Source organism: Eubalaena glacialis, chromosome 2 (genome assembly GCF_028564815.1).
Source record: "Eubalaena glacialis isolate mEubGla1 chromosome 2, mEubGla1.1.hap2.+ XY, whole genome shotgun sequence".
Classification (NCBI taxonomy): Eukaryota; Metazoa; Chordata; class Mammalia; order Artiodactyla; family Balaenidae; genus Eubalaena; species Eubalaena glacialis.
In genome coordinates this window covers 160,929,108-160,956,739 of record NC_083717.1, presented here as the reverse complement: position 1 = coordinate 160,956,739, position 27,632 = coordinate 160,929,108, and the positions used below count along the sequence as shown (strand labels likewise).

Here is a 27,632-nt window from a genome sequence, read left to right as displayed (position 1 = left end):
ATTGTTTAAATAATACCAATTCTTTTAACCTATCCTCAGAAATTTCTATATTTCAACCAACTTCATGACTTTTTCCTGAAAACTTTTAAAGACTTCTTCTTTTCCCCTAAACTGTACAGTCAAATTGACTATTCAGATGAGGAACTTAATAGTATTGAGTATGAGGAGATTATACCAGTTTCCAGTACATCTATCCACTGAATCGAAATTCGAATGTTCATTTAGGAAATCTTTGCTTAAGTAGGGATGGGTTGTCTTTCCTTTTTCTTTTTTTCTTTTTAAATTTAAGGACATAAAATTCAGATCTCGGAGCTTTGGTTTTCAGTGGACTAGGTTAAAGTGCATTTATTAAAAATAACGAGAAGCTCATGAAACACCCTGAACAGTAATTAATCATTAAAAAATTGGGTTACAAATTAAAAAGAAATTCTAGACAAGCATACAAGCAAAGATAGTTGACAGAGATGGCAGAGCAAAAACCTTAGCCCTAAATATAAGACAATGGAAAAATATCATTGAAATGACTACTATTCAATCAAGTACAAAAGCTTCATGATTTTTCTCTGGACAAAACTTAAATGAGTTTGGTGAGCAAGAAAAAGACCCAAATTTGAAGGCAGAATACCTGGGTCCTAGTTATGGCTTGGATCACTTATTAGCTGCAATATATATCACTGGAAAATCCAGCTCAAGTCTCTGGGCCTTTCTATAAAATGAATGGGTTTGACTTGGATATTATTTCTCAAACTTTCGTTAGTGATCCATTAAAAATGTGTATTTTTAAATTTCTCAACCCAGTATATACATCCCTATTTGAAATAAAAATTTATAAATATTTACATGCAATATAATATACCTTAATATCTTCTATTTTTTTCTAGTTCTTAAAAAAATTACTGGTTGATAGGATGGCTAAAATTAAAAAGACATATTGATATAATAACAAATAGAAGCAAGAATGTACAGAAACTAGAACCCTCTCATGCTGCTGATGAAAAGGTAAAATAGTGCAGGTACTGGGGAAAATATGGCAGTTCCTCAATAAGTTAAAACACAACTACCATTTGATCCAGCAATTCCACTCCTAGGTATATACTCCAAAGAATTGAAAACAGATGTTTAAACAAAAAATTATATGTGAATATTTGTAACAGCACTATTCACAATAGCTAAAAGGTAGAAACAACCCAAACATTCCACCAACAGATGAATGGATAAACAAAACATGGTATTTCCATACAGTGGAATATTATTCAGCCATAAAAAGGAATGAAGTAATGGTTCATACTACAACACAGATGAACCCTGAAGACATTATGCTATGTGAAAAGAAACCAGTCACAAAAAGCCACATACTGTATGATTCAGTTAGATGAAATGTCCCAAATAAACAAATACACAGAAAGTAGATTAGGGTGGTCAGGAGTTAGGGGTAGGAGAGAATAGAGAGTGAATGCTTATGGGTCCAGAGTTTCTTTCTGAGGTAATAGAAACACTCTATATAATGGTGATGGCTGCACAATCTTGTGAATGTACTAAAAACTCATGAATTGTACACTTCAAAAGAGTGAATTTTATGGTATAGTAAAGCTGTTATTTTAAAAAATGAAATAAAAAATTACTGGTTAAGATCCACAAACTAATTTCATGGACTAAAAGGTTAGATGATCTCTGGTAGCTTCTGGTCCTTACAAAAGTTAAATTTTAGTCAAACTTACAATGTGCAACATGTTTATATATGTGTTTTCACTTGGTCCTCAAGAAAATACAGAAACTGAGCCTCAGGAAACTTAAGTAACTTGTCAAAGGTCAATAGCAAGTGAAGGTAAAAAGTATTTAAACTCTACATTTGACTCCAGGCATCCCTGTACCAATATGCAATGATATCATGCATTTCTGAACATATAATGATGCAAGTCTTTGCAAGGGGAAAAAGTTAAAACCTATTAATACTTAATAGGTGGAATGAAGTTTTGACACTGTGTCAGACTAAATAGTATAGCAGTTAATTATTTTTCAGTAGCATTATGCATATTTAATAACCAAACATTACATGATTATACACATATTCTAATGAATTTTTTAATCTTTATTTTAGGTTAGTTCTAATTTTAGCAATCTGAACAAATCAAAAAATCGTCAAATGTCTCAACATTTTAAACATTAAACATACCAATAGGTCTAACCATTTCAGTTCCAGAAAAAAAAAAATTTCTCAAAGAATGGCTAATAAAGTTTGGAAATATCTATAGCAGTTGAGGAAAAATTTAATAGCAAGAATAATTAACTTCTCAGAAACATATGAACTCAAGGTTTATTGGCACTGGAATTTTGTTTGTTGTCTTTAGATAAACTTTATTTTAAAAGCCAATCTTAAAAAAAGTTTATCACAATCCAGCAAAATTCCAGCATTTCCCACGGTCAATCAAAAGTCAAATAACATCAGAAACAAATGTGGAAGAAATATTTTATTTTATAACATCAAACACAAGAATACTCTTGACTTAAAAGTTTGAATATTCAGAGACACCTGGCAAAAACTATGTAGATACTAATAAAGACTGAAACATGGTATTATTAATATTATGAAAATATTTTATTCATTCTAGTTTTCTTCCCATTGGTGTGTCTTTTTTATTTTTTCTTAACACTAGTAGCATCTGGTGTAAATCAGAAAGCCCCTAATCACAAATTTCAAGAATCTCCTTATAGCCACAAAACAGATAGCTCACCATGGTTGTGTGATGGGTGGGTGTGTGTGCCTTTCCTAAGGTCTCTTCAAAAGTGTGATAATCATACAGTGACATCTATGATAGATAGCAATGTTTCCTAGTTTATTCCCTTTAAATGTTCTGTCTACTATATTTACTTGTCCACAATCCTGGCCCAAAATTACTTATCTTTGACTATAAAAATCAATCAAACAGTGAAATCTATAATCTAAAGACATCTGAAGATGATCCTACTCTACCTCATCCTACCTGCATTCTGCTCTTTTCTCAGAATTTTTCTCACAAGGTATCTTGCTTTACTTATGAAAGAGAACAAGACAATGATATTTTATTTGTAGCAAAGCAAGTTTGAATAACTCGTGCAAATTTTAAGGAAAGCCTCCCTAATATATCAAAATTCTTATAATTTATACTACTAATATTAATTATTCATTTGAAATTGCCACATCACTATTTTCTAATTTTCAATAAGATTCTAACTGCTTTTAAACAAGAAAATTCAGTTTATCCTTTCTGAATATTTTCTATTAATTCCATCCCTGCATTTTTATTATTATACAGTGCCGAATTTATAAATACGTTCATTAAAAACCACCACCCAGATAAATAAAGTATCTAACCTTTCCAATCACATTTTCAATTCTTTAAGGAGAATTTCCTCTACTCACAGATAAATGATGATGTATCATTTGGAAACTGAAGGCTCCCTCTCAAAGAAATAAATCAGTTGCCCCATCCTTCCCTCATTTAAAACAAGGTTGCTGTTTCTGGCTGTGAAAAAGGCTGGGAAGTTGTCTCCTGGCATGTGTGTATTAATCAAAACACTGGCAGGGAGACTCATACAACTTTAAGGGAGTACTGTTGTAGTCTGATGTGTTAGCAAATTATAAACAGGAAAAAAAAAATGTCTGATACAAAGCTTATATACTTCATTTTAAAATGAAAACTTAAAACTGAGTATATCCAAAAACTGAAGATTTGACTGACAATAACAACCTTATAACTTACGATAACTTTTCATGTTTCCTACACTTAACACATTTGTGTTGAGTGTATTAAAATTAAATCTATCACTTATTTCTCAAAATATGAAATATTCTCCTATCCAAGAAATGACTTACAGATACCTGGTAATACATTTCAAATTACTTTAAAATAAAATTTGTAAAACAGCCTTACGTTCAAAGATTGCACAAAGATAATTTTTAAAACCACACTGGACTGCAAGTTGGAAGAAAATAAATCTGTGCTTTAATCTATAGTTGTAGAAAAATTAACCAAGCAGCATACAAAAAGAAATAGGAAAAAACAAAAAATTTAAGAGAAATGGTCTCCAATTTTCTGTGGTTAGGTAAAAAAATAAATAAAAATTCCCTAAGTGAATCTGGCTTAAGCTGTATTTGTTTCCTCATGGAGATTATACAAATATTGTCTATTAGATGGACTTTTATGCCTGATTCAATTAAAGCAAATGGACAAATACATTAATCTTAAAGAAATTTAAACAGAAACCCAGAAGACTCAATCCAGGCTTGGGTTGGATATGTTACAATGTAAGCTTTCTCCAAGTCACAGAGAATATTTACAGAATATTTTAATAAAAAATAATGGAGTGGTAAGAGATGAAGGCCAATAAGAGGCAATTGGGAATGAAATAATTTTACTCTAACAAAACTCTTAGGAAAAAAGAGCATAAAATTCCTTCACATAAATGTATTTTAAAAAATATGTAATCTTTCTGTTTTCACTATAATGCCTTTCATCTGAAGGCATTTAGCAGACTTCACTATGACTGAACACACCTATGATTTCTTAAATCACAGAGAAGTATGCACACTGCTTTCTGTCAAGAAATGTGGATCCTTAGTAAATGTATAGCAAAGAAAAGAAGCAGATGTTGTGATAAAGTAGAAACTGTTCTAGACTAGATTTAGTATATATTGTGTATATACCATATACAGTATATATGGTACCTTTATATATATAGATTTAATATATATGGTATACTATATACAGAGAGATAGTACATATGGTACCTTTGAGTAAATCAGAAAAAGGTGTTCCACTCTTGGTAGCCAAAGCTCTGGTCTAGTGAGTGAAGAGCAGGCTGGATATCAGTCTCCACACAAACCCTCTGTTCTTTGCAGTACATCAACTGCATATCCAGATTAGGCAAATTCAAACTTGGCCCTACCACTTAGCATGGAGTCTTACACAAGTGATTTAACTGAGGTTCAATTTCTTTTTCTGTAATGGATATTATAGAGCCCTGTTAACAGGACTACTGTGGGTACTAAACAGAAAGCTGTTTGCTACAGCATCTAGTACAGGATTCAATAGACACTTAAATAAATGGCAAAACAACAACAAAAACCCTCTCCTTCCATAGAAAAGTGAAGTGTCTCTCTTTTCACATCTATAAATAATAAACCACTAAGAAATAAAATACTTCCTTTTAGTTAGCCTGGTTTTAAGGGAACACAAGTTAATGTATACCACTGACACTAGTTCAGGAATCTCTCCTGTGTGTGTGTAGGAAGAGAGGGCAGTAAGTTCAATTATGAAATATTTTAAGTTTGGAAACACATTTGACATCAATTTCTCTTATAGATTCATAATGCCTATTAGATTCTAAAGCTACAAGAAGTACTGTAATAAGAAGCTGTTTAACTTATTTAACCCAGTGTTCTCAAAATTTATTTGATCACAGAATTCTTTTTTATTTATACCTATTAATATCTCATGGCACTAGTTTTTTTGTTTTCTTCACAAAATGAAATTTGGGAATAGTTAGTATAGGGACTTTTAAGCCATGTTTTATGTGTATTATGCCATAGGAATAGCACCAGTTCTTCTCATTAACAGCCATTAATTAAAGAAAATCAAATCAATGTTAAGCTACATATATTAATTTTATTACTATTTTACAAACCTTAAGGAAATCAGAAATTCAAAATCTGAAAACTACTTTTCAGTAATTTTGATATAAAAGTTTGAGTGTGAAATAAAACGTGAATTTCAAGGCTTTAAAAGTTAGGCCTCATACAGAAATTTTTAATTCAAAGATTAGATATAAAAATTATGTTGTAGTGACTGAACATTTAGGATATGTGCTTTAGCTCTACATGGCTAACAGAAAACAATGGTCATATGGCCTTTCCGAGAAAGGAACTGATCTTGGTCTGAATTCAAATTGCTATTACTTACATTCTCTTATATCCCTCCTCCTTCCTATACACATTTGTGTTAAGGCAAGAGAAACAAAAGCAAAACATTTTCTATTATTCTACTGTTTTTACTTACCTAATATTTTCACAGCATAATGAGGACTTTCTAAGATAATTCCTTCCTCTGTATCAAATATAGGGTTATCTATCCCAGTTTTTGGAGGAATTTGGGCTAGTTTCTTAAGTCTCATGGAAGAATTAAGGTCAAGTTCTTGTTTTTTCCCTTCTTCCTCTCGCCTACGCCTCATGTCCTCCTGTTGTTGCCGAATACGTTCCAACTGTGCACTTCGACGTACTGGCATCATCCTGGTGCCCAAATCTCCAGGGCAGTCAACAGCCATCTCTCGGTGCTTCTGATGTTCCTCTGGTGATGCAAGATCAACATTTTTTACTTCGTTGTCTGATTCCTCAGTAACATGCCCATTCATATGGGATGTTGTCATGGTTATCTATAAAAACCCGTACCACTTTTTATAATTCAATTTTTCCTATAAAGCCAATCTCTTGATTCTGTAGTATAAAATCCATGTTACTTCAAAAAAAAAAAAAAACTTCTCACATCACATAATAATGCTATGAAAATGTATCCATGAAGGAAATCTAAGGGGAAAGATGGGGAAAAAAAGTATAAGAATTACAATATAAAAGTAGATTTTTTTACATAGTCCACTTCCAATCTCTATCTCTACACAATATAGAAAATATCTCATAAGTATATAATATTATCTTGCTATATAGATTAAATATTTTCCTTTCATTTTATAGATCTGAGGAAAACAAGGTGTTTCAAGAAAAAAAAAAGTACCCTCTCAAGTATATTGTTTAATTTTACAGCTAAGAAAAATGATGTATTAGAAAGTTTAGCACAGCAAGAAAATAAGAAGGTTCTGGGTACTAGTTTAGTAGAAAATGAGATATTTAAGGTGTAAAGGTATTTTAATCATCTTTACAGTTGTCTCAACACAATCCTTTATGCTCAATTAATATACATGAGATTGAAATCCCTTCCTAGTTAACTGCTAAAGAACCTGGCATACAGCAAGCCATGTTGCTGACTCGACATAAAGGCAGCACTGTGGGAGACAATTCACCTTTAGGAGTTTATGAGATGAAGAAGATACCCAATGAAAAAGAGATTTTAATTAGCAGCTAAGGCATCTACAGGATAAAACTACCTTAAGTGAGAAAAAGACTATGTCAGTTATCAGTCTTTATAACTGGTGGCAGTAAAAAAAGAATTAGGGTTAATTCTTTACGAGGATTCATTTAGAGAAAACGGTAGTATCTGTTACCACTCAAAAATGTTTTAAAGTCACACTATACAGCAAACAAGAACATATTGGACTTGGAGACCGGAAGACTGAATTTTAATTCTGGCTCTGCTACTTCCTCTAGCTTTATGATTTAAGCCTAGTTTCTCTCTCTGAACCTTAGATTCCTTTGGAAAATTTATTCATAGAATTGTTCTGAGTTTGTTTTTTTTTTTAAAGATTTTTTTGATGTGGACCATTTTTAAAGTCTTTTATTGAATTTGTTACAATATTGCTTGTTTTATGTTTTGGTTTTTTTGGCCACGAGGCATGTGGGATCTTAGCTCCCCAACCAGGGATTGAACCCGCACCCCCTTCACTGGAAGGCGAAGTCTTAACGACCAGACCACCAGGGAAGTCCCCTGTTCTGAGTTTTAAATGAGATAAAGTTTTAGAACTAAAAACTACTTATACTTATATTAATTCTTAGTATTAATTTGATTCTCCTAATTTAAAAATCCTTCAACATATTTTAGACAAGAAAAATATTTTACTGGATGACAATGGCTTTTCATCAAGCTATTTCTTAGGCATAAATAGGCAGATTGTTTATATATGTGCAAACCCACACATTAAATCTAATTAGTCTTCTTTTGCTCAAGACTTTAAAAATATTTACAATAATAAACCTACTACCTCCTTGAGTTGAGTAGCACTCCAGTTAATAGGTTGGTTAGAGAACATGCCAACTAAGCAAAAGCTGAGTTTTCAGACAATATTCCTAATGCCAGCCAATCTTCTCTCAAGCAAACATCTTGTCACAGACTGCTTAACACAAACCCACCTAGACTACCAGGAAAACCACTAGACCAATAATCAGGAAAACAGATGCAAGCTACATGAGCCACTAGAATTACATTTGCACAAGAATTTTGGTAGATTTTTCTGTCTTCCATCCAAATTATAGCTCTCTGTTTTTTTATAATTATGCGATCTACATAGAAATACCTTATTTACCATTAAATTGCCTTCTTTTTCATTAAAACGAGAGCTATTAGAATTATGTTAGATAGGGACTTCCCTGGTGGCGCAGTGGTTAAGAATCCGCCTGCCAACACAGGGGACACGGGTTCGAGCCCTGGTCTGGGAAGATCCCACATGCCCACGGAGCAACTAAGCCAGTGCGCCACAACTACTGAGTCTGCGCTCTAGAGCCCATAAGCCACAACTACTGAGCCTGCGTGCTGCAACTACTGAAGCTCGTGAGCCTAGAGCCCATGCTCCACAACAAGAGAAGCCACGCAGTGAGAAGCCCGTGCACCGCAACAAAGAGTAGCCCCCGCTCGCTGCAACCAGAGAAAGCCCGTGAACAGCAACGAAGACCCAACGCAGCCAAAAATAAAACAAATAAATTTAAATATTAAAAAAATTATGTTAGATAATTCTTGTTTTATAATATTGATTATATGCAAATGCAAATTTATCTTATTTAATATTTTCATTACAAGTAAGCAGAAATTTATGTAGGAGTTACTGTAGTGCTATGTTTAAGTTTAATTTTAAAAATTTAGGAGTATATGTACTTCCAGAAAATTAAAACTCTCAACTTTCTCTATTTACAACATTTATGGGATATTAAAAATCAAATTTAATCATGAGTATTTTTTATTTATATATATGCTAGTCTACAAAAATTATGATCTGAAATGAAAACTTAGCTTAAAAATGATAAGATTGTGTCCATATTCACTGTACTAAATCATGCGGGTGGAAATTACAATCATGCAAGAGAAACTAGGCCAGGTGATCTCAGTCAGAGTTCTCATGCTTGGACTATAATCATGCTTGTCTATCTGGATCTAGGCTTTTATCCTCAGAAAAATTTCTGCAACCTGATACTAATTCACTTAAATCTCCATTTTGGTCATCTCACTTAGAGTGTTCATAGTCCACTGGGAGAGACAGCAAAGAAAATGAATGATTATTCTTCCCAGTTGATTTCTCCTCATTAGATTCTAAATTTGTTAAAAACGGGTCATTCATGTCTTATTTTTATACCTTCCCTGTACTTAACACAATACATGTCATATAGGAAATGTCCATTAAGTATTTGTTCAACTGAACTTAGAAATGTTATAAATTCAGAAGATGGGCTCTAAAATTTAGTCTGTGATAAAGTCATAGCAAACCCTCAAAACATAAGGACGCATTTCTTCCAGCAGTATTTCAAAAAACAACTAAAAATTAGCCAGATAGAACAGTCTGTTCCAGGCAGAGGGAAACACAAGACCAAAAGGAAGGAAGAACGTGAGAATATGGCACTTGCAGAAGATAGAATGGAATGCAAAATGGCTGGATGGGACGATGGGAGCATGTCATACATGAATAATGATAAAACTAGAAAGGCAAGCAGGGGGCCAGATGGAGAAGAGTAACAGATGAAAACTTTGACCTTTATCCTGAAAGTAGTAAGAATCATCATAAGATTTAAAGCAGGGACTAACATGATCACACTCACTTTAAGAGAAATATCACTTTGGTAGAAGACTAGAGGATAGACTGAAGGGTGGCAATGAGACCAGTTTGAGGGCAACTGTAAGAAATGGGGTCCTGGGCTTCCCTGGTGGCGCAGTGGTTGAGAATCCGCCTGCCAATGCAGGGGACACGGGTTCGAGCCCTGGTCCGGGAAGATCCCACAGGCCGCGGAGCAACTAAGCACATGCACCACACTACTGAGCCTGCGCTCTAGAGCCCAAGAGCCACAACTACTGAGCCCACGTGCCACAACTACTGAAGCCCATGTGCCTAGAGCCCGTGCTCCACAGCAGGAGAAGCCACCGCAGTGAGAAGCCCGTGCACCACAAGGAAGAGTAGCCCCCGCTCGCCGCAACTAGAGAAAACCAGCACGCAGCAACGAAGATCCAATGCAGCCAGAAAAAAAAAATAAAAGAAAGAAAGAATTGGGGTCCTGAACTAATTTTAGATAGTGAGAATGAAGAAAAGTTATATTAAAGAAGCATGTAGGTTACAGAATTCCTAAAACTTGGTGTCTATATTTCATATAGCAGGGCAAAAAGAAGAGAAGGAAGTAGTAACAGTAGAAGTAGTAGTAGTAGTAGTGGTAACAACAACTACAACATTTACTGAGCACATAATTCTATGCCAGACACTACTGCAAACACTTCACACAGTATTCACTCATTTAATCCTCACTAAAACTCTAAAAGTAGGTCCAAATATGCCTGTTTTATAAATGAGGAATGGGGATTGAAGTAGGCCTTGAAGACAGGATGAAGGAAAAAGAAAGAGGCCATATGAACTAAAGACAGAAAAATAAAAGGTATGGGAAAAGTACAAACAAGGCTAGTTGAACCATAGCAGTCAGTTTGTATAAGAGAATACTGGCTAGAAAATTTGACTGGGTCCAACTTATGAAAGGTCTTAAATATAAGTCCTTAATCTCAAGGCAGTAAGAAAGCCGTCAAAGATTTAGAAAAAAGGGGTGATCTGAACATAAATTTAGTTGAGCACTTACCCCTGGCTAGGTACTAGGGCTACAGAGACAGGATCCCTGCCCATTAGTTTATCTACCAAAATGTCTCACAGAGATCTAGAAATTAATGTGTCCATAATTAAACTCATATTTCCCTTTAATCCCCTCTATTCTCCTTGATCCTTTTCCTCCATTCTCAATTCTAATCAATGCCACTATATCTACCCAATTACCCAAGACCGCACAATGTTTAAGAGTACAGGCTCCAGAGAACCAGACTGCCTAGGATCTAATCCTTGCCTATTTTCCTTTTAAGTCTCAGCTCAAATACATCCTCCTCTGGATTTCCATAATTTCCCAAACTGGATATGTGCCTCCTCTGAAATCCCACAATCCCTATCACATCTCTGATCAAACTCGACTACAGCTATTTGTATCTCTGTCTGTCTGCCCCACCAGACTAGAAACGCTTGGAAGTCAGGAACCATGCCGACCCATCTCTGGATCCGTGATACTGCCTAGTATAAGACCAAGCAAACTGGAGGCTTCAGAATATGAACCCAGGCAGTGTGACTTCATGGCCACTATCTTTGGGTCACTAGGTGGACAGCAATGTCATTAACTAAGATGGAGAATTCAAGAGAAGGAGAATTAGATAGAAGGGGAGATAAATTAAAGGGTATTACGGGTTTAGTTTTAGACACAATTTCAAGGTGATTATACGTCATACAGGTAAATGATCTAATCAGCAGGGATCTGTCTTATTGATCTCTATAGCCCTGATAACTAGTTAAGGGATAAATGCCTAATTAACCATATGAGCAAATTACTCCTGTGTTCAGAACATCTGATGGCTTTCATATTGCCTAGAGAATAGAGTCCAAACTCACAAGGTAAATCCAAACTTTCTAACTGTATCTTTTACTACTTTCCTGTACAAGCCTTCTAAGTTAGCTTCCTCATTTGTGCCTGCCTATCCCATATCTTTCTCTTCCTGCCCAAATGTCTTACGAACTAAGAAATAAGAACTGCTTCTCCTTTCATCTTCTGCTTTCAAGATCTACCACAAATCACTATTCCTTCAAGAAATTTTTCCAGATCACCCCAGTTAAATAATGATCTCACCATACCAACACTCCGAAAGACTTCATAATGCTCACAAGTTAATTCATGAGGTCCATGACAGATTCCTCCAGAATCAAAGAAACATTATGCTGTGTCCCACAGTTTTAGCATTAAAGATCATTGTAATTTCTAAACAGGCAAACCATGAATATTCTAGCTCATTTATGTAGTCATCACATAACAATAAACAATGAAAGAGAATCAGTCCAAAGGAATTACTCTGTCACTCTCGGAAAAAAACCCTACAGTCCTTTGTTTGACAATTTGGAGGCTGGTAAATGACTGAACTAGAGAATTACCTCCTTATATGTAAATAAAAGACTGACTTATGCAGATAATGTAGTTACAAGCCGCTGGCCCTAAGAGTATTCCTCTCATCTCAATCCTCTAATTATAAATAAATTGTTTTAAAAATGCCTCAAAGGCCCACATTTCAAATCCTAATCAAAGTCCCAGCTTATACCCACCACCCCCAAGGAAAAAAAAAAGAAAGAAAAATTTTAAAAACAAAGCAAAATTCTTTACACATTCCACAAAAGAAGAAAATGAATTTTCAGGCTTGCAGGCCAAAGCTATTTCAATGCTAACTTTGAACTAGTCGGAGAGAAAGGACTCTGCTTATGTGAACTGAATATAGAAGAAGGGGGTAAAAAGAAGCTAAATAAGCTTCAATAAGTACAAATGATTGAGACTGGGGGGCCTGAAATAGCCTGAGGGATATAGGCCCACTGAAAACTCCACACCAAGAAACAAAACCATTTGTGTGAGAGCTGGGAAACATGAACTGTTAGCAGGAAGACCAGTTTCTATATAATCAGTATCCTAACTTTTAGGCAAAGGGAAATGTAAAACATATACTTCATATGCATAAACACAGTCGGTCTACACTAGCATTTAGAGCTCTAGATTTTTTTTTCAATTCATCCTTCCTCCCCTTCTCCCAGGAGTAATGCCCTTTGACCAGCAGCTGGTAAGTCTCATTTTAAGTGATCAGCATTCCTCTGACATTCTAAGAAGTTGCACTATTTGTTTCCATAGAAACAGCTTTGTCAGCTAACACAAAATTCAGGCCAAGAATAGTGAAAAGAACTTACATTATGCAAATTGAAAGTCCTTGTCTACTATCCTTAGTTCTCTGATTTTTCACAGAACTCAGACTAACTTTCTTACTCTGTAAAACAGAAAAGAGACAATTAATCAAGTGTAAAAGTCTGTAGTGTCTTTTAGAGGGAGGGAATGAGAGAGAAAAGTTAATTCAGTATGATATCCAATTCTGTTTGCAGATGACTAGGATTTCTCAGTATAAAGCAATAAAAATGTACACACACCCATCTCTAATGAACATCAATTAAAATCAATATAAATTACCTGAAGTCAATGATGAGAAAGAGGTAAACATAACTGGCTTAAAAGCTTTTAAAAAAAAGCACAAGACCCTTTTGTAGATTATTTTTAATGACTTTTTTTTTATCTCTAGGTTAGGCTCAAACAAAAATGCAGTTTTTGGTTTTTTTCTTTGTTTTAACTACAACTTCTGGATCCATTTTAAACCTTATAAATAGTTTCATAAAGTCAAGAAAATGAGAAGTTTAGGATCCAAAAAGATTCAAAAAGAATCTGACAGACAAGAACCACAGTTAATTCAGAGGGGGGAAAGTTGATGCTACATTGAAGACCAAGATAGAAGAGGATCCTGTCCTAATGGGAGATTACATTCTGATAGGGTAAAAGATAATAAAAAGCAAATACACAGTAAGATGAATTCAGAGAAAGAATTATAAAGAAAGTAAAACAGGGTTATACAATAGACAGTGATGTTTGGAAGGGGCAACATTAGATAAGATGGTCAGGGAAGGCCTATTGTAGGAGATGATATTTAAGCTGAGACTTGAATGATTAAAAAAAAAAAAAAAAAAAATTCAGTTGTGGGAAGATCCAGAAATAAAGGGTTCCGGATTGAGGGAACAGAAAGTACATTTTTACAAGGATGTCACCAGAATCTCAATTTCAATATATCCCAAACTGACCTCAACTTCTTCCCTACTATTGTTAATTATAGCACTATCTCCAAGATCTTCCCCAAGCCTTATTATCCAATCAGTTGCAAAGATCTGTTGATACCACAAGGTTTTTAGGATCCACTGAAAAAGTGGCAGAATAGCCACCCCAGAATATGCCACTAAAAGATACTGTTAAGAAAATGAAAAGGCAAGCTATAAAAAGGGAGAAATATTTGCAAAATACTTATATTCACTATAAATACTCTTACAACTCAGTAAGTCAAATAATACAATTGTTAAAAAGAGGCAAGAAATTTGACCACCAAAGATATACAAATGGCAAAAAATAAACATTTGGAAAGATATTCAACACCATTAATCATTAGGAAAAATGCTAATTAAAACCACAATGAGATACCAGCATAAGGATAGACAAAAATCTATGGAATAGAATTAAGAGACCAGAAATAAACTCTAACATTTACAGGCAATTGATTATCAACAAGGGTGCCAAGACAATTAAATGGGAAAAAAAGTCTCTTAAATGGTGCCAGGACAACTAGATATCCAGACATCCACATGCAAAAGAATTAGGTTGCACTCTTACCTCACACCATATACAAAAATTAACTCAAAAATGAATCAAAAACACACATGTAAGAATTCTATAAAACTCTTAGAAGAAAACATAGGCATAAATCTTCATGACCTTTGATTACGCAATGGTTTCTTAAGACAGGACATCAAAAGCACAAGCAACAAAAGGAAAACAGATAAATTAGACATGATCAAAACTTAAAACCTTGTGCTTCAAAGGACACCATCAAGAAAGTGAAGAGGCAATGCACACAATGGGAGAAAATGTTTGCAAATCATTTATCTGATGGGAGACTTGTGTGTAGAATATGTAACAAACGCTTACAACTCTATAATAAAAAGACAAATAGTCTGATTTTAAAGTGGGAAGAGGACCTGAATAGACAGTTCTCCAAAGAAAATATACAAATGGCTTTATTAAATAGGTGCATAAAAAGATATTCAACATTATTAGCCATCAGAGAAAAACAAATCAAAACCATGAGACACCACAACACCCACTAGGATGGCTAGAATCAAAAAGACAAGTGCTGATAAGGATATGGAGAAACTGAAACTCTCATACACTTCTGTTGGGAATGTCAAATGGTGCAGCCACACTGTAAAATAGTCTGGCAATTCCTCAAAAAGGCTAAACACAGAGCAATTCCACTCCTAGGTATACAACCAAGAGAAATGAAATATATGTCCAAACAAAAACCTTGTACAAAAATGTTTACAGCAGCATTAATACCAAAAGTGGGAAAAAAAAATCCAAATGTCCATCAACCGATAAATAAAATGTTGTATATCCAAAATGAAATATTATTGGGCAATAAAAAGAAAATACTGATACATGCTACAACACTGACGAACTTTAAAAATAGAATTGAAAGAAGCCAGTCACAAAGGACCACATACTGTATAATTCCAGTTATGAAATATCCAGAATAGGCAAATCTAGAGAGACAGAAAGTAAATTAGTGATTGCCTAGAGCTGATGGGGTGGGGTGGGGGGATTATGGCTAAGGGGGGTACACGTTTCTTTTGAGGGGTGATGAAAAGACTCTAAAATTGATTGTGGTAATGGTCGCACAGTTCTGAATATACTAAAAGTTACTGAATTGTACACTTGAAATGGATGAATTGTACATGGTATGTGAATTATAACTCAATAAGGCTGTTAAAAAACACAATGAAATACCATTACAAACACAGTAAAATGGCTAAAGTTTAAAAGACTGACAATATTAAGCTTTGGAGAGGATGTGGAGAAACTGAAACCCTAATACGGGTGAGAACATGAAATGGTAGTCAGTTTGACAGTTTCTTAAAAAGTTAAACATACACTTATGATATAACCCACTGATTCCATATGAGAAATAAATACATATTTTTATTTGTAAAAAAACACAAAGATTTATATGGAATATTCATAGAAGCATTATTAATAATGATAGCTTAAAATTGGACACTATTCAAATGTCCTTCAGCTGGTGAATGGATAAATAAAAAAACGGAATACTATTCAGTAATAAAAAAAAACGAACTACTGATATATGCAACAACATGGGTGGCCTCAAAAACATAATGCCAGACACAGGAGTACATACTGTATGATTTCCATTTGTATGAAATTTCTAGGAAAGGCAAAATTAGTGCTGTTAGAGAAAGCAGTTTGGTGGTTTCCTGGAGCTGGGGATGGGAGCAGAAACTAGCTACAAAAGGAGACAAGGGAATTTTTTTACAGGATGGAAGTGTAATGAAACTAGATTTCAGTGATATCTACACGATATAAATTTAATGAAACTCAAACTGTACCTGTAAAACATGTGAATTTTATGGAATGTAAATTATACCTCGATAAAGTTGTTTTCAAAATTCATCAAATTGAACACTTAAAATTACTGAATTTTAATGTAAGTTACACCTATTGAGCTGATTTTAAATTACACATTTAAAATTGCATCTTATTACATGTAAATTATATCTCAACAAAACCAATTTTAAAAAAAGACCAAGTCATATACTGACATCACATACAAAAAAAACCTATTTACTCAATAAATGTTTAACTCAAAGCAAAAACTTTAGTTTCCAACAATGAATGCCCCACACATCATCTTCACAGAGAAGAAATTTAGCTATATCTAAAACTAAGTAAATACAAGTCAAAACTCAAATAGAGTTGACCCTTGAACGACACGGGTAGAGGGACGCCAACCCTCTGTGCAGTGGAAAATGTATAACCTACAGGCAGTTCTCTGTATAGGTGATTCCTGCATATCCGCAGTTCTGCATTCATGGATTCAACCAACCATGAATCTTGTAATACTATAGTATTTACTACTGAAAAAAATCCACCTGTATGTGGACCTGCACAGTTCAAACCCATGTTGTTCAAGCGTCAACTGTATTTGGGCTAGTCATGAAAAGTACTAGCTCAGAAATTACTAGTGACAACAATTTAAGCAAAAACATATAAACTCACCAAAGATTTAATTGAAAAACTAGTTTTTTCAATTATTCCTTATGGCAAACTAAACATTATATTTTTAAAATAAAAAATAATATATTTGAAGTAAACTGAATTCAATAGGTAACAATGTAAATTTTTTTAAGCTGCAAAACAGATTTATACAACTGACAAACCAAGCCCCTTAACTTAAGAAAAAGACCAAATGCAAATGTCCTGGGTTTATTTTTTAATGGAACATTCTGACAAGTCCTATAATAATGGCATTTCTAAAATTCTACTTAGTTTATGGTTTAGGTTTCAGATGAATGTACCTTTATTTATCATCCAGATAACTGCATTCCAAAGAAGCCACTGCTATCCTCACAGCTTTAAAACTATTGATATATTTAGAATGTACTATGTCAGATAAATTTGTATAGAATGGAAGCAAAATTCCTTCATTTGAAAAAAATCCTCAAAGTAGAAATCAAATGAGTAAATATTTCAAAGGGAAGTAGGGGTAACATATAACTTAAAGCCACATAAGTCATCTGCTCTCACAGACAAAAAAAAAGAATGGTATGATTCCTGCTTAATGTAACTGGATATCAATAAGGCAATGTCAATAGCTTAGAAGACACATCTTTCTCAGAGGAAAACTTTCAGAGACTTAGCAGCTTTGAACATAACTGGCAAAAGTTGTATATAAAACATCTGCAACAGAAAGATTTAATTTTCAAGTTCCTATTCTCACCCTGTAATTTTAGGCTATACGATTGCCTTGAGACAAAAATAAAAATAAGACAACATGGAAAAAATGGCTGGAAAAATAATGCTGCATTTATCATTTGTTAAACATCTATATCCTAAAATATTCATTTACCAAAGTTTATCAAACATTTATTTATAAATATCACCTTGACTCTTTTTAAAACATTTTTGAATTACAGTGGCTCTCCATCAAGGGTGATTTTGCCTTCCACCTGTCCCCACCAGGAGAATTTTGACAATGTCTAGACATATTTTTTATTGTCAGGACTGGGTTGAGGGGTGCTACTGGCATCTACTTAGCAGAGGCCAGAAATGTTGCTAAACATGCACAGGATAGTGTCCCCACCCCCAAAGAATTATCCAGTCCAAAATATGTCAGTAATGCCAAAGTTGAGAGACCCTGAGTTAAACCAAGCAATCACTAACCCAAAATTGAGGCATTCACTCATTCAATAATTTTCAATAAGCTTCTCACACTTCCAAGACAAAACTTTAAACAGTCAAACTCCCTTGCTAATAACCACTTAGATTATTTTCACTGATTGTTAGATTATTTTCACTGATTGTGTTTCAACTCTTTTTCAAGTACAGTACTGTTGGTTTCCAAATAAACTGAGGCTGAGAGATGCTTAAATATCATCTAGTGTTTTTCAAAATGTTCAGGAAAGGATTTATTTCAAGAGTCATCTTGGCAGAGGATGGAAAGAGCAGAAGCTCATTTTTGTCATTCTTTTTAAGGTTCAAGGAATAAAAGTTCTGCTAACTTAAATGTTTAAATAATAAAACCTTTAATCTCATGAATTACTCTTACTTTACAAATCATAAAGTAAGGTCCAGAAAAATTTAAGTCACTTGACAAAGTGGCAGAGCTCAATAAATCTAGAAATTCAACAAGGTAACGATCGCCAACAGAATAGCAACAGAGTAAATGGAATAAAAACTACTGCCAAATAAATTGCCCTGTATTGCATACCAGAACCTGAGTGGGAAAGCAAATACAATTTCAATACCATATTCCAGCATATGATACACTCCCCCCCACCCCACACCGGCATCAAATGATTACCATCTGGCCAGAGACTAAACATGCATATAAAATGATATTTACATTAAGAGTGGCGCAAACAAGACTAAACAAGTGTTTAGACAAAACATTTAATGGTCAAGCTAGTATTATTTACTGATTCTCTCTGTGTCCTGAACATTGGGTTACCAAACTTTATACAGTTAATCCTCAAACAGTTCTACAAGTTTAAGTACTACTGTTATCCCCAATGACAAAAGGGAAGACAGATTTAAAGAAGCAAAGTATTTTGCCCAAAGAGCACCTCAACATAAATATTCAACAGCTGTAATGTGCACTTTTATGTATATGGTTTCAAGTCCTTTGTATCATATAATCCTTACAACATCCTTATGTGGTATTTTACAGAGGACAAAAGTAGAACGATTATATAAATGGTTTTGAGTAGCAGTGATGGTGATAGCGGTTAGTATTAATGGAAGTAAAAGCAGTAGCACTTCTTGCCAGGCAGGGTGCCAAAAATTTCACATATATTATTCACATTCAATCCTTCCAACTCCTCAAAGTTATCCTCAAGTTTACAGATGTGGAAAACTAGTATGAAGAGGTTAAGTTGCTTCCCAAGGTCATAAATCTAAATGACAGAGCCAAGACTCATACCAAGTCTGTATGACTTCAGAATAGAAGCTCTTCACTCCTGCTATTACTTTTATCTAGTCTTATCCAATACGAAGAGGAAAGAAAGAAAACTTCTATTGATTATTCTCAGTTTAGCGTTTTGAACCTTCCTTCACTTTGTCCATAGAGAGTCTCTCTTTTAACCAATGAACTTCTATGAAAAACACACTTGCAGATCCAAATACGTAATAGCCCCCTCTTGCTTTTTTATGCCTAAAACTTAGCTTTGGCCGTAATTATTCCCAGGGACCGACGGGACTACATAATGAACAATCATGCACCATGTTCCTTTACAAATCTGGATAGTATCCTGTTATAGTAGTACCTTGCAATATTAAGAACTGTTGGAGGGGACTTCCCTGGTGGCGCAGTGGCTAAGAATCCGCCTGCCAATGCAGGGGACACAGGTTCGATCCCTGGTCTGGGAAGATCCCACATGCCGCGGAGCAACTAAGCCAGTGCGCCACAACTACTGAAGCCCGCGCACCTAGAGCCCGTGCTCCGCAACAAGAGAAGCCACAGCAACGAGAAGCCCGTGCACTGCAACGAAGAGTAGCTCCCACTCCCCGCAACTAGAGAGAGCCCGTGCGCAGCAACGAAGACCCAATGCAGCCAAAAATAAATATAAATAAATAAATTAAAAAAAAAAAAACTGTTGGAGGAACAAGAAATCATTTTGTTAACCAGATAATAAGCTCCCTATATATTATGTAATATTCTGCAGTGAAAAGTATTGTGTTTTTTTTTTTTTCAATTCAGTGGGAAAATTCTCTATTTGCTTCTATCAAACACAAAATTGAAGATATGGTGGTCTTTGGAGATATTCAAGACCACACACTCATAGTAGGAATTGGTTAAAAGCCAAACAGTATCAAAGATATCAAATGGTTGGTTACTTGAGCCGCCCCATTATCACCTTCAACAACTTGGTAATGAAAGATTAAATGTATCCAAAATGTTAAGTAAAGCTTCTGAAAAAGGCACTAAGACAAAAGGTAATTTACAACATTTTCAAACTGACTAGAAACGGATTTTTAAACTTGTGGGATAAAATTACTCGCAATATGGCTTTTCAGTAATATTGCTACCAATCAACGATATATATGGCCTAGTTGGAGAACAAGAACAGTCTCTGATAAGGAACAGAGCCAGTGTAAGAGATAGAAGATAAAGCCAGAACTGACTCTAAATGCAAGCTAAATTGTTTGAATTTTCTCCTGCAAGCAATGGGAGACTATGGGTTTCTGAGTTTTAAAAGAATCAAAAAAAGGTTTTTTAGAAAGTTAAATCTTCTCTACACTGTAACCAGAATTGACTAGGGGAAATGTAAGTAGAGAAGCCAATAGAGACAATGTTTTAATACTTATGCATGGGAGGATAAAGGAAATAGGAGAAGAAAGGAAAAGGGATAATTTCAAACAATGCTGATAACAAAGGATGATTTGACAGGCTTCGGAAACCAGGAACCAAATACAATTCTAAAATACTGAGCATGACAATTGAACCTGGCAGAAATTATGGGACCTTAAAATAGGAAAATTCAGAGAATAAAGTTTCTCTCCCTGGAAGGGAGAGAGCGAGGAGGGGGAGGATTAGAAAGACGATAAATTCCATTTTAGAAGTATTGCATTTCAAGTGGGAATTCTGTCAGGCTGTTAACTGCTAGACAGAGAACCAAAGGCTAGAAATGAAAATTTGTAAGTGATTTCATATTTACATCTTGCGTTTGTAAAGCTTTTCAGTTTCCACAGTAATCCAAGCACATTATCTCATTTGATCTCCACAGGTGCCCTGAAAGGCAAGCAGGTCAGATATCCCCATTTTCCAGAAGATATGCAAGGACTACACGTTAAGTCAGAGCTAGAAGTACTAGAATAGGAACTAAAATCCAGATGAGTGAAACTTTATGTGGCTCCATAGTGCTAAGTTAGCTATATTTCTGTAAGACAATACCATACTGACTACAGGCTTCCTTTCAAAAATCACATAATTACATCATTCTTTTACCTTTACAATACGATTATAGAAAATTCATCTTTTCTCCTCAACTGAGTGCTTCATAAAATGAAGTTTAATCTGGTAATTAATTTCACTGTTACATGTGTTAAGAGACTACAAAGTTACTATAGTGCCAGATTGCGGCAGCATAACATCTATTGCTCAGTTTCTAAATACTCAGTCAAGCAGCAGAAGTAGGCAAGTGGAGAAATAGTAGAAAATGCAAGTGAATTTTCCAACCTATTTAAAAAGTGAAACTAAGCTACCAACATCCCAACTTCTCAGTAACATTTTAAAAATGTTATTCTCTACTCTGGATTGTTCCAATTTCAGTATGTCCTGCCATAGTGAGCCAAATGTCCTGTCTTGACAACTGTTTTGATAATAAAATATTAATGTATAGCTTGAAAAATGAATACCATAAAAATACAATAGACCAGATCCTGTTAGATAAATTAGCTATCCCCTTGGGGTCAAATTTAAGTACTGAAAATTATAACCTTAATACATCTAAATATGTTAATAACTAATTATACCAACTCCCATCAATTCTCCTTCCATAATATCTCACATATACCTCCTTCAGCTTCTCTCTTCTCATACTACTACCTTAAATCATATACACATTCTTTCTTTCATGGGTTTTTCTATGAATTTCTTGATAGTCACCCCCAACTCAGTGTCTCTAGCTGACAATCATTTTACATTTTACAGAGTACTGCCAGATTAACTTTCCTGAAGCACACGTACAATCATGACAGTATCCCTTTTCAAAAGTTCCTGTTGCCTTTCCCCCATCTTAAGCTACTGTTTACCAAGGGTTTACTAGGTACCATTCATTCACTGAGCTAAGCACCTCGTATGAAATATCGCATTTAACCCTCACAACCATCTCCTTGCTCAATTCTGTAATTTAGCAAAGATAAGTAACTTGTCCATTGTCAAAAGCTAAATGGCATAGCTGGGCATCAAACTGAAGTCTGTTTGACTCTGGCACTTAACAACTACTCTGTAGAACACATTTCAAATTTCTTAGCCTGGAATATGGCTCCCCTTGACTTTGTCCAGAATACTTTTCCCACTTTATTTCTCCCTCCTCTATCTTCCATACCAAACTAAAGGTGACCCTTGAACAACACGGCTTTGAAACGCACAGATCCACTTATATGCAGATTTTTTTCAGTAGTAAATGCTACAGTATAACACGATCTGAGGTTGGTTGAATCCACAGATATGGAGGGCAGACTATAAATTATACTCAGATTTTTGACTGGGCAGAGGGGTTGCCCCTAAGCCCCAAGTTGTTCAAGGGTCAGCTGTACTTGCCATTTCCAGTACAAGCCCTGTAATTTCTTTCCTCCGCAACTTTGACTTATTCTTCCTCATACCTGGGGGAAAAGTCCTTTATGTTCAATTCTTTATCTGTTAAAATTTTCCTCTTCCATTAAATGTCTTATGAAATCTTCCTTAATTCTGCCTGTTCCCATCCACAACCAACCCTACCCTTCTAGGATACTTAATCTATGCCTCTGCTGTAGCATTTATTTACACATTTCCCTCTGCCCATAAGTTATATTTCACTTTTTAGTTAAGTCACTAATATATCCCCATACTCTCTGGTAGATGATTCAATTTACTTTTTAATGTACATACTCAAGCAAATCAGGTATCCTATTGGTTTCTTTCTTTTTTTTCTTTTTTTTTAGACATCCTTTCTGGAGCCCTCCATTCTCCAGTTCTAAACTGGCTATTTTCTTTCTGCCCAGATCCACTCACCATCCTTCTCCATCAGCTCCACATCCAAAAAGGCTGACCTCTACAGACTGTATTACCCATGTTCTCTTGTCCTCTGGCTTCCCAGGGTTCAGCCAGGGGGAAGTACCCGTTGGAAAGGAGGAGAGAGTGGTTGGGTTCTTCAGCCCCCTCACTTCCTCCTGTAGTTTGGTAGGCGGTATGTTCTTCTAAGGCCACAGTTCTCATCCAGTGGCCCCTCTCCGACAGCAGGAGCTCTTGTAAATGCCAATAACTACTTCCACCTTTGCCCTTTTAGGCCCAGGCTTAGCTGGCTGCCTGCTATTGCTAACCCTGGGTGCTTCACCATCCTTGTTAGCTCCCTTAACCCAACCCACACCTTTGTGAACGGTCCATTGATTAAACTGTCTTCCATTACTCAGGCTGATTTTGCCATCTGTTTTCTGCATGGAATCTGACAAAAACACGCTCCAGTCTGAATTTATTCTCTAAGTCATCTTCATTTGTTCATCCTTACCCTGATAAATTCTCCTCACCTCTTTCCTCTTTATCGACTCCCTTCTTTTTGAGAGACCTTCAATAGTTTCCTCAGAAAGGGTACACGAGGTAAATTTGTTAAGACCATGATTTACTTGGTACTAGAGCAGATCACATCCTCTTTGAGTTATTCTTTTGCATCCTTGCCCCCTACCTTAATTCCTCACAGCTGCTCATGACTTCTGGCTCTGCCTTTTTGTTGTTCTCTGCAAGGAAACATTTATAGTGAGAATGGCCTTCTTCTTCCAATTAAGGTAGGAAGAAAAAAAAAGTAGCATAAATATGTAAAAATATTCACTTTGGTATACGGTTTTTGTGTGTCTGTGTGAGTGACCAATCATGTCCAGTGTTGGAAACAATATAGGAAAAGAGACATTATGTACTGTTGACTCTTACATAAATCAGTACAATGTTATACAGGACAATTTTGCAACTATATACCAAAAATTTTAAATAAACCTTCACTATCAATTCCTTTTCTAGAAATTTATCCTATAAAGTATGTTTGGAAAAATTGGGGTATGTTACTCTACTTTTTCAACTGTAAATTTTAAAAACTCTAAATACAGATCAAGTATTTCCAATGAAAGTTTATCATTCTAATTGAGATGTGCCATCAGTATAAAATACACACTAGATTTTGAAGACTCAGTGTGGGGAAAAGAATGTAAAACATCTCATTATTTTTTGTATTTAATACATGTAGAGATGGTAATTTTTTTAGACATTGTGTTAAATAGAATATACTATTAAGGGAGTCCCCTGGTGGTCTAATGGTTAGGATTTCAGGCTTTCACTGCTATGGCCTGGGCTCAATCCCTGGTCAGGAAACTGAAATCCTGCAAGCCACGCAGCGCAGCTAAAAAAAAAAAAAAAAAAAAGAAAAGGAATGTCACCCATTTCTTTCAAAATTTTTTAATGTGGTTACTAGACCATGAAGCCCTATATCAACTAACATGGAACAAAGGCAAGTGAATAAATTAGGTTTCCAAATGGTGCTTATATATCATCCCATTTTTATAAATGACATAAAAATACGTTTATAAAGTTATTAACAAAAAATCTGGAAGAATATATGCAATACTGTTTTCACTTACTATCTCTGAAAAGTAAGGATAACAGACCTCTCAGGTCTGTCTTCTGTACAATTTGGATATCTTACAAAATATTGACAAAAAAAGTGTTACTTTCATAATTTGGGAGAAAAAAACACACAGATAATACTTTCTTGAAAGAAAAAAAACGTAGAAACTTTTAAAATTACAACTACCTTCTTAAAGTACATAAAAATTAGCAGAAGCAACAAAGTCCTTTCAAGAGTTCTAGAACCATCAGGCAAAGAAAAGGAATCAAAATATTATCCCCAAGGCCCTAAACAATTTTATAAACAATGCAACAATAAATAAGCATTTCTAAATAAGGCACTTAAGCAATCCTTAGGATCATGACTCTTTGGAAGTCAGGATTTCCTCTGCCACACAAAAATGCATACATTACATCTTTAATTTAAAAATGAGAGGAAACCAGTTTACCAATGGAATAAGAACATTAGTTTTAAGAAAAATTCCAAAAGGGACCAGTAATACTTTACAATATAGTAAGTCAAGTTCATCTTTCATCATATTAATAATGCATAATCACAAACTCAAAGAATCCTAATTACCAAACACATGGCTATTGTTTTGCCTTCTAGATGCCTATTTCTATGCCTATTTTATATAGATTTTCTCCTTCCCCTTTAATCTTAGGTGTCAATCCTTTAGTCAATTACTTTCCCTGAAACACATGTGTCACAAGTTGCAGGTCTCTAAAAATACATTGTAAGAGATACTAAATTTTGACCTCAAGTGATGTATAGCTTACTAGAGAACAAAAAATATACTCCAAACGTCAGCAAATTCGTAGATGATAACCTCTACCTAGATGGCTTATTGGTATACAATTCAACAACTGGCCATTAAAAAAAAAAGGAATTTGCTTTGTCATTGAAGAAATACCATTTCAGAGTTATTAGAACAAGAACATTAAGCAAAATTAATAATCAATAGAGAATATTTTCAGAACCAGAAGTAGAGTTGTATCATCAAAACAGGAAAGGAGAATTTGAGAATGAAGAAGACTGATGAGGATAAAAATGTCACCAAGTTTAGTATCCACTGAGCTTTCAGTACTATAGAATTGTTGACTGATGTCTGGGTATGGGTAATGATCTGATTTTGACCAGACAGTCTTAGAAGGCAAGAAAACATAAAGGGGATATTATGCAACAAGAAATAAGAACAAAAGGTCAATCTTAAAGATTACTGTACAGAAATACTATAGTTATGAAGGGTTACTAAACTACACATTCGTGCAACAATGTAAGTATCCATTTGGTACAAAAACATGGGATAGACATTGGCAAAAAAAGACCGCTAAGGCAGTCTTTATCCTTAAGGAACTTAAATTCTAGTATGGAAAACAGGTAAGTATACAAGCAAACAAACAAAACCCCTATAGAACTGCAATGGTATTTGGTAAGTGCTATACTACAACTGCAGAAAATGCTATAGGAATTACCTGTAGAGGAAGAGCATTCTAAGAAAACGTGTATAAGTGGGAAAGAATATAAGACCCAAAACAAATATGAAAGGCTTCCATTACACAAAAGGAAAAAAAGTAAACAAAACACTAATGCAAGCACACTGACATGAGTAAAATTAAACAAATGCTTTCTAAACATAAAATTTTAAATCTCCCTAATGAAACTCAAACTCTACAAACTTTTACTTTTTAAGCCTATTTTAAACATGTGTAGAAAAATGACCTAGTAAAAATTACCCTAGAGTAATGCTTGAGAGTCAATAAGAGAAACTGATAAAGCTGAGTAGAACTTGATCTCACTACATACATAAGCTGTTTATAAATAAAGCAACAAATTGTTTTCCCCCATTGACTTTCACTATTATTTCAGAGATGAAAAAAGCTCTACCTCAAGACACAATTATAATTATTCATCACTGACTCAGTCTACGACAACCAATTCACACAATTCCTATAAAACTGCTTAATCAAATTATTGATGATCATACAATCTATTCAAAATATATTTATTAAAACATAATGCAGTTCATTGTTATTCCATGTAAACATCATAAACCAGTTTTGTATTCTTCCTATCTCTTATCTATGGATAAGCATTTATGAAGTGCTTAATATACACCAAGTAGTATGCTAATCATTCTTTTTCTTAACTTTTATTTTTTTATACAGCAGGTTGTTATTAGTTACCCATCTTATACATACTAGTGTATATATGTCAATCCCAATCTCCCAATTCATCACACCACCACCACGCTCCACGCCACTTTCCCCCCTTGGTGTCCATACATTTGTTCTCTACATCTCTGTCTCTATTTCTGCCCTGCAAACCAGTTCATCTGTACCATTTTTCTAGGTTCCATATATATGCATTAATATACGATATTTGTTTTTCTCTTTCTGACTTACTTCACTCTGTATGACAGTCTCTAAATCCATCCACATCTCTACAAATGACCCAATTTTGTTCATTTTTATGGCTGAGTAATATTCCATTGTATATATGTACCACATCTTCTTTATCCATTCATCTGTCGATGGGCATTTAGGTTGCTTCCATGACCTGGCTATTAAATAGTGCTGCAATGAACACTGGGGTGCATGTGTCTTCTTGAATTATGGTTTTCTCTGGGTATATGCCCAGTAGTGGGATTGCTGGGTCATATGGTAATTCTATTTTTAGTTTTTTAAGGAACCTCCATACTGTTCTCCATAGTGGATGTATCAATTCACATTCCCACCAACACTGCAGGAGGGTTCCCTTTTCTCCACACCCTCTCCAGCATTTGTTGTTAGTAGATTTTCTGATGATGCCCATTCTAACTGGTGTGAGGTGATACCTCATTGTAGTTTTGATTTGCATTTCTCTAATAATTAGTGATGTTGAGCAGCTTTTCATGTGCTTCTTGGCCATCTGTATGTCTTCTTTGG

General features: G+C 34.7%; 1 protein-coding gene across 5 annotated transcripts in view; it reads right to left on the bottom strand.

Annotated features, from left to right (window-relative positions):
• Positions 1-27,632, bottom strand: part of PALS1 (protein associated with LIN7 1, MAGUK p55 family member) — a 102,324-nt gene that overhangs the window by 59,217 nt on the left and 15,475 nt on the right. For 2 of the 5 annotated variants that reach the window (XM_061180936.1, XM_061180937.1), the window contains exons 2-3: positions 12,922-12,998; positions 6,036-6,559 (exon numbers count right to left, since the gene is read on the bottom strand). In XM_061180936.1, coding sequence (XP_061036919.1) covers positions 6,036-6,402 — 367 coding nt within the window. In that variant the 5' untranslated portion in view covers positions 6,403-6,559; positions 12,922-12,998. Of the gene's footprint in view, positions 1-3,400; positions 3,528-6,035; positions 6,560-12,921; positions 12,999-27,632 lie in introns of those variants that run through there. The other 3 variants (XM_061180934.1, XM_061180938.1, XM_061180939.1) reach the window with 3 other exon arrangements.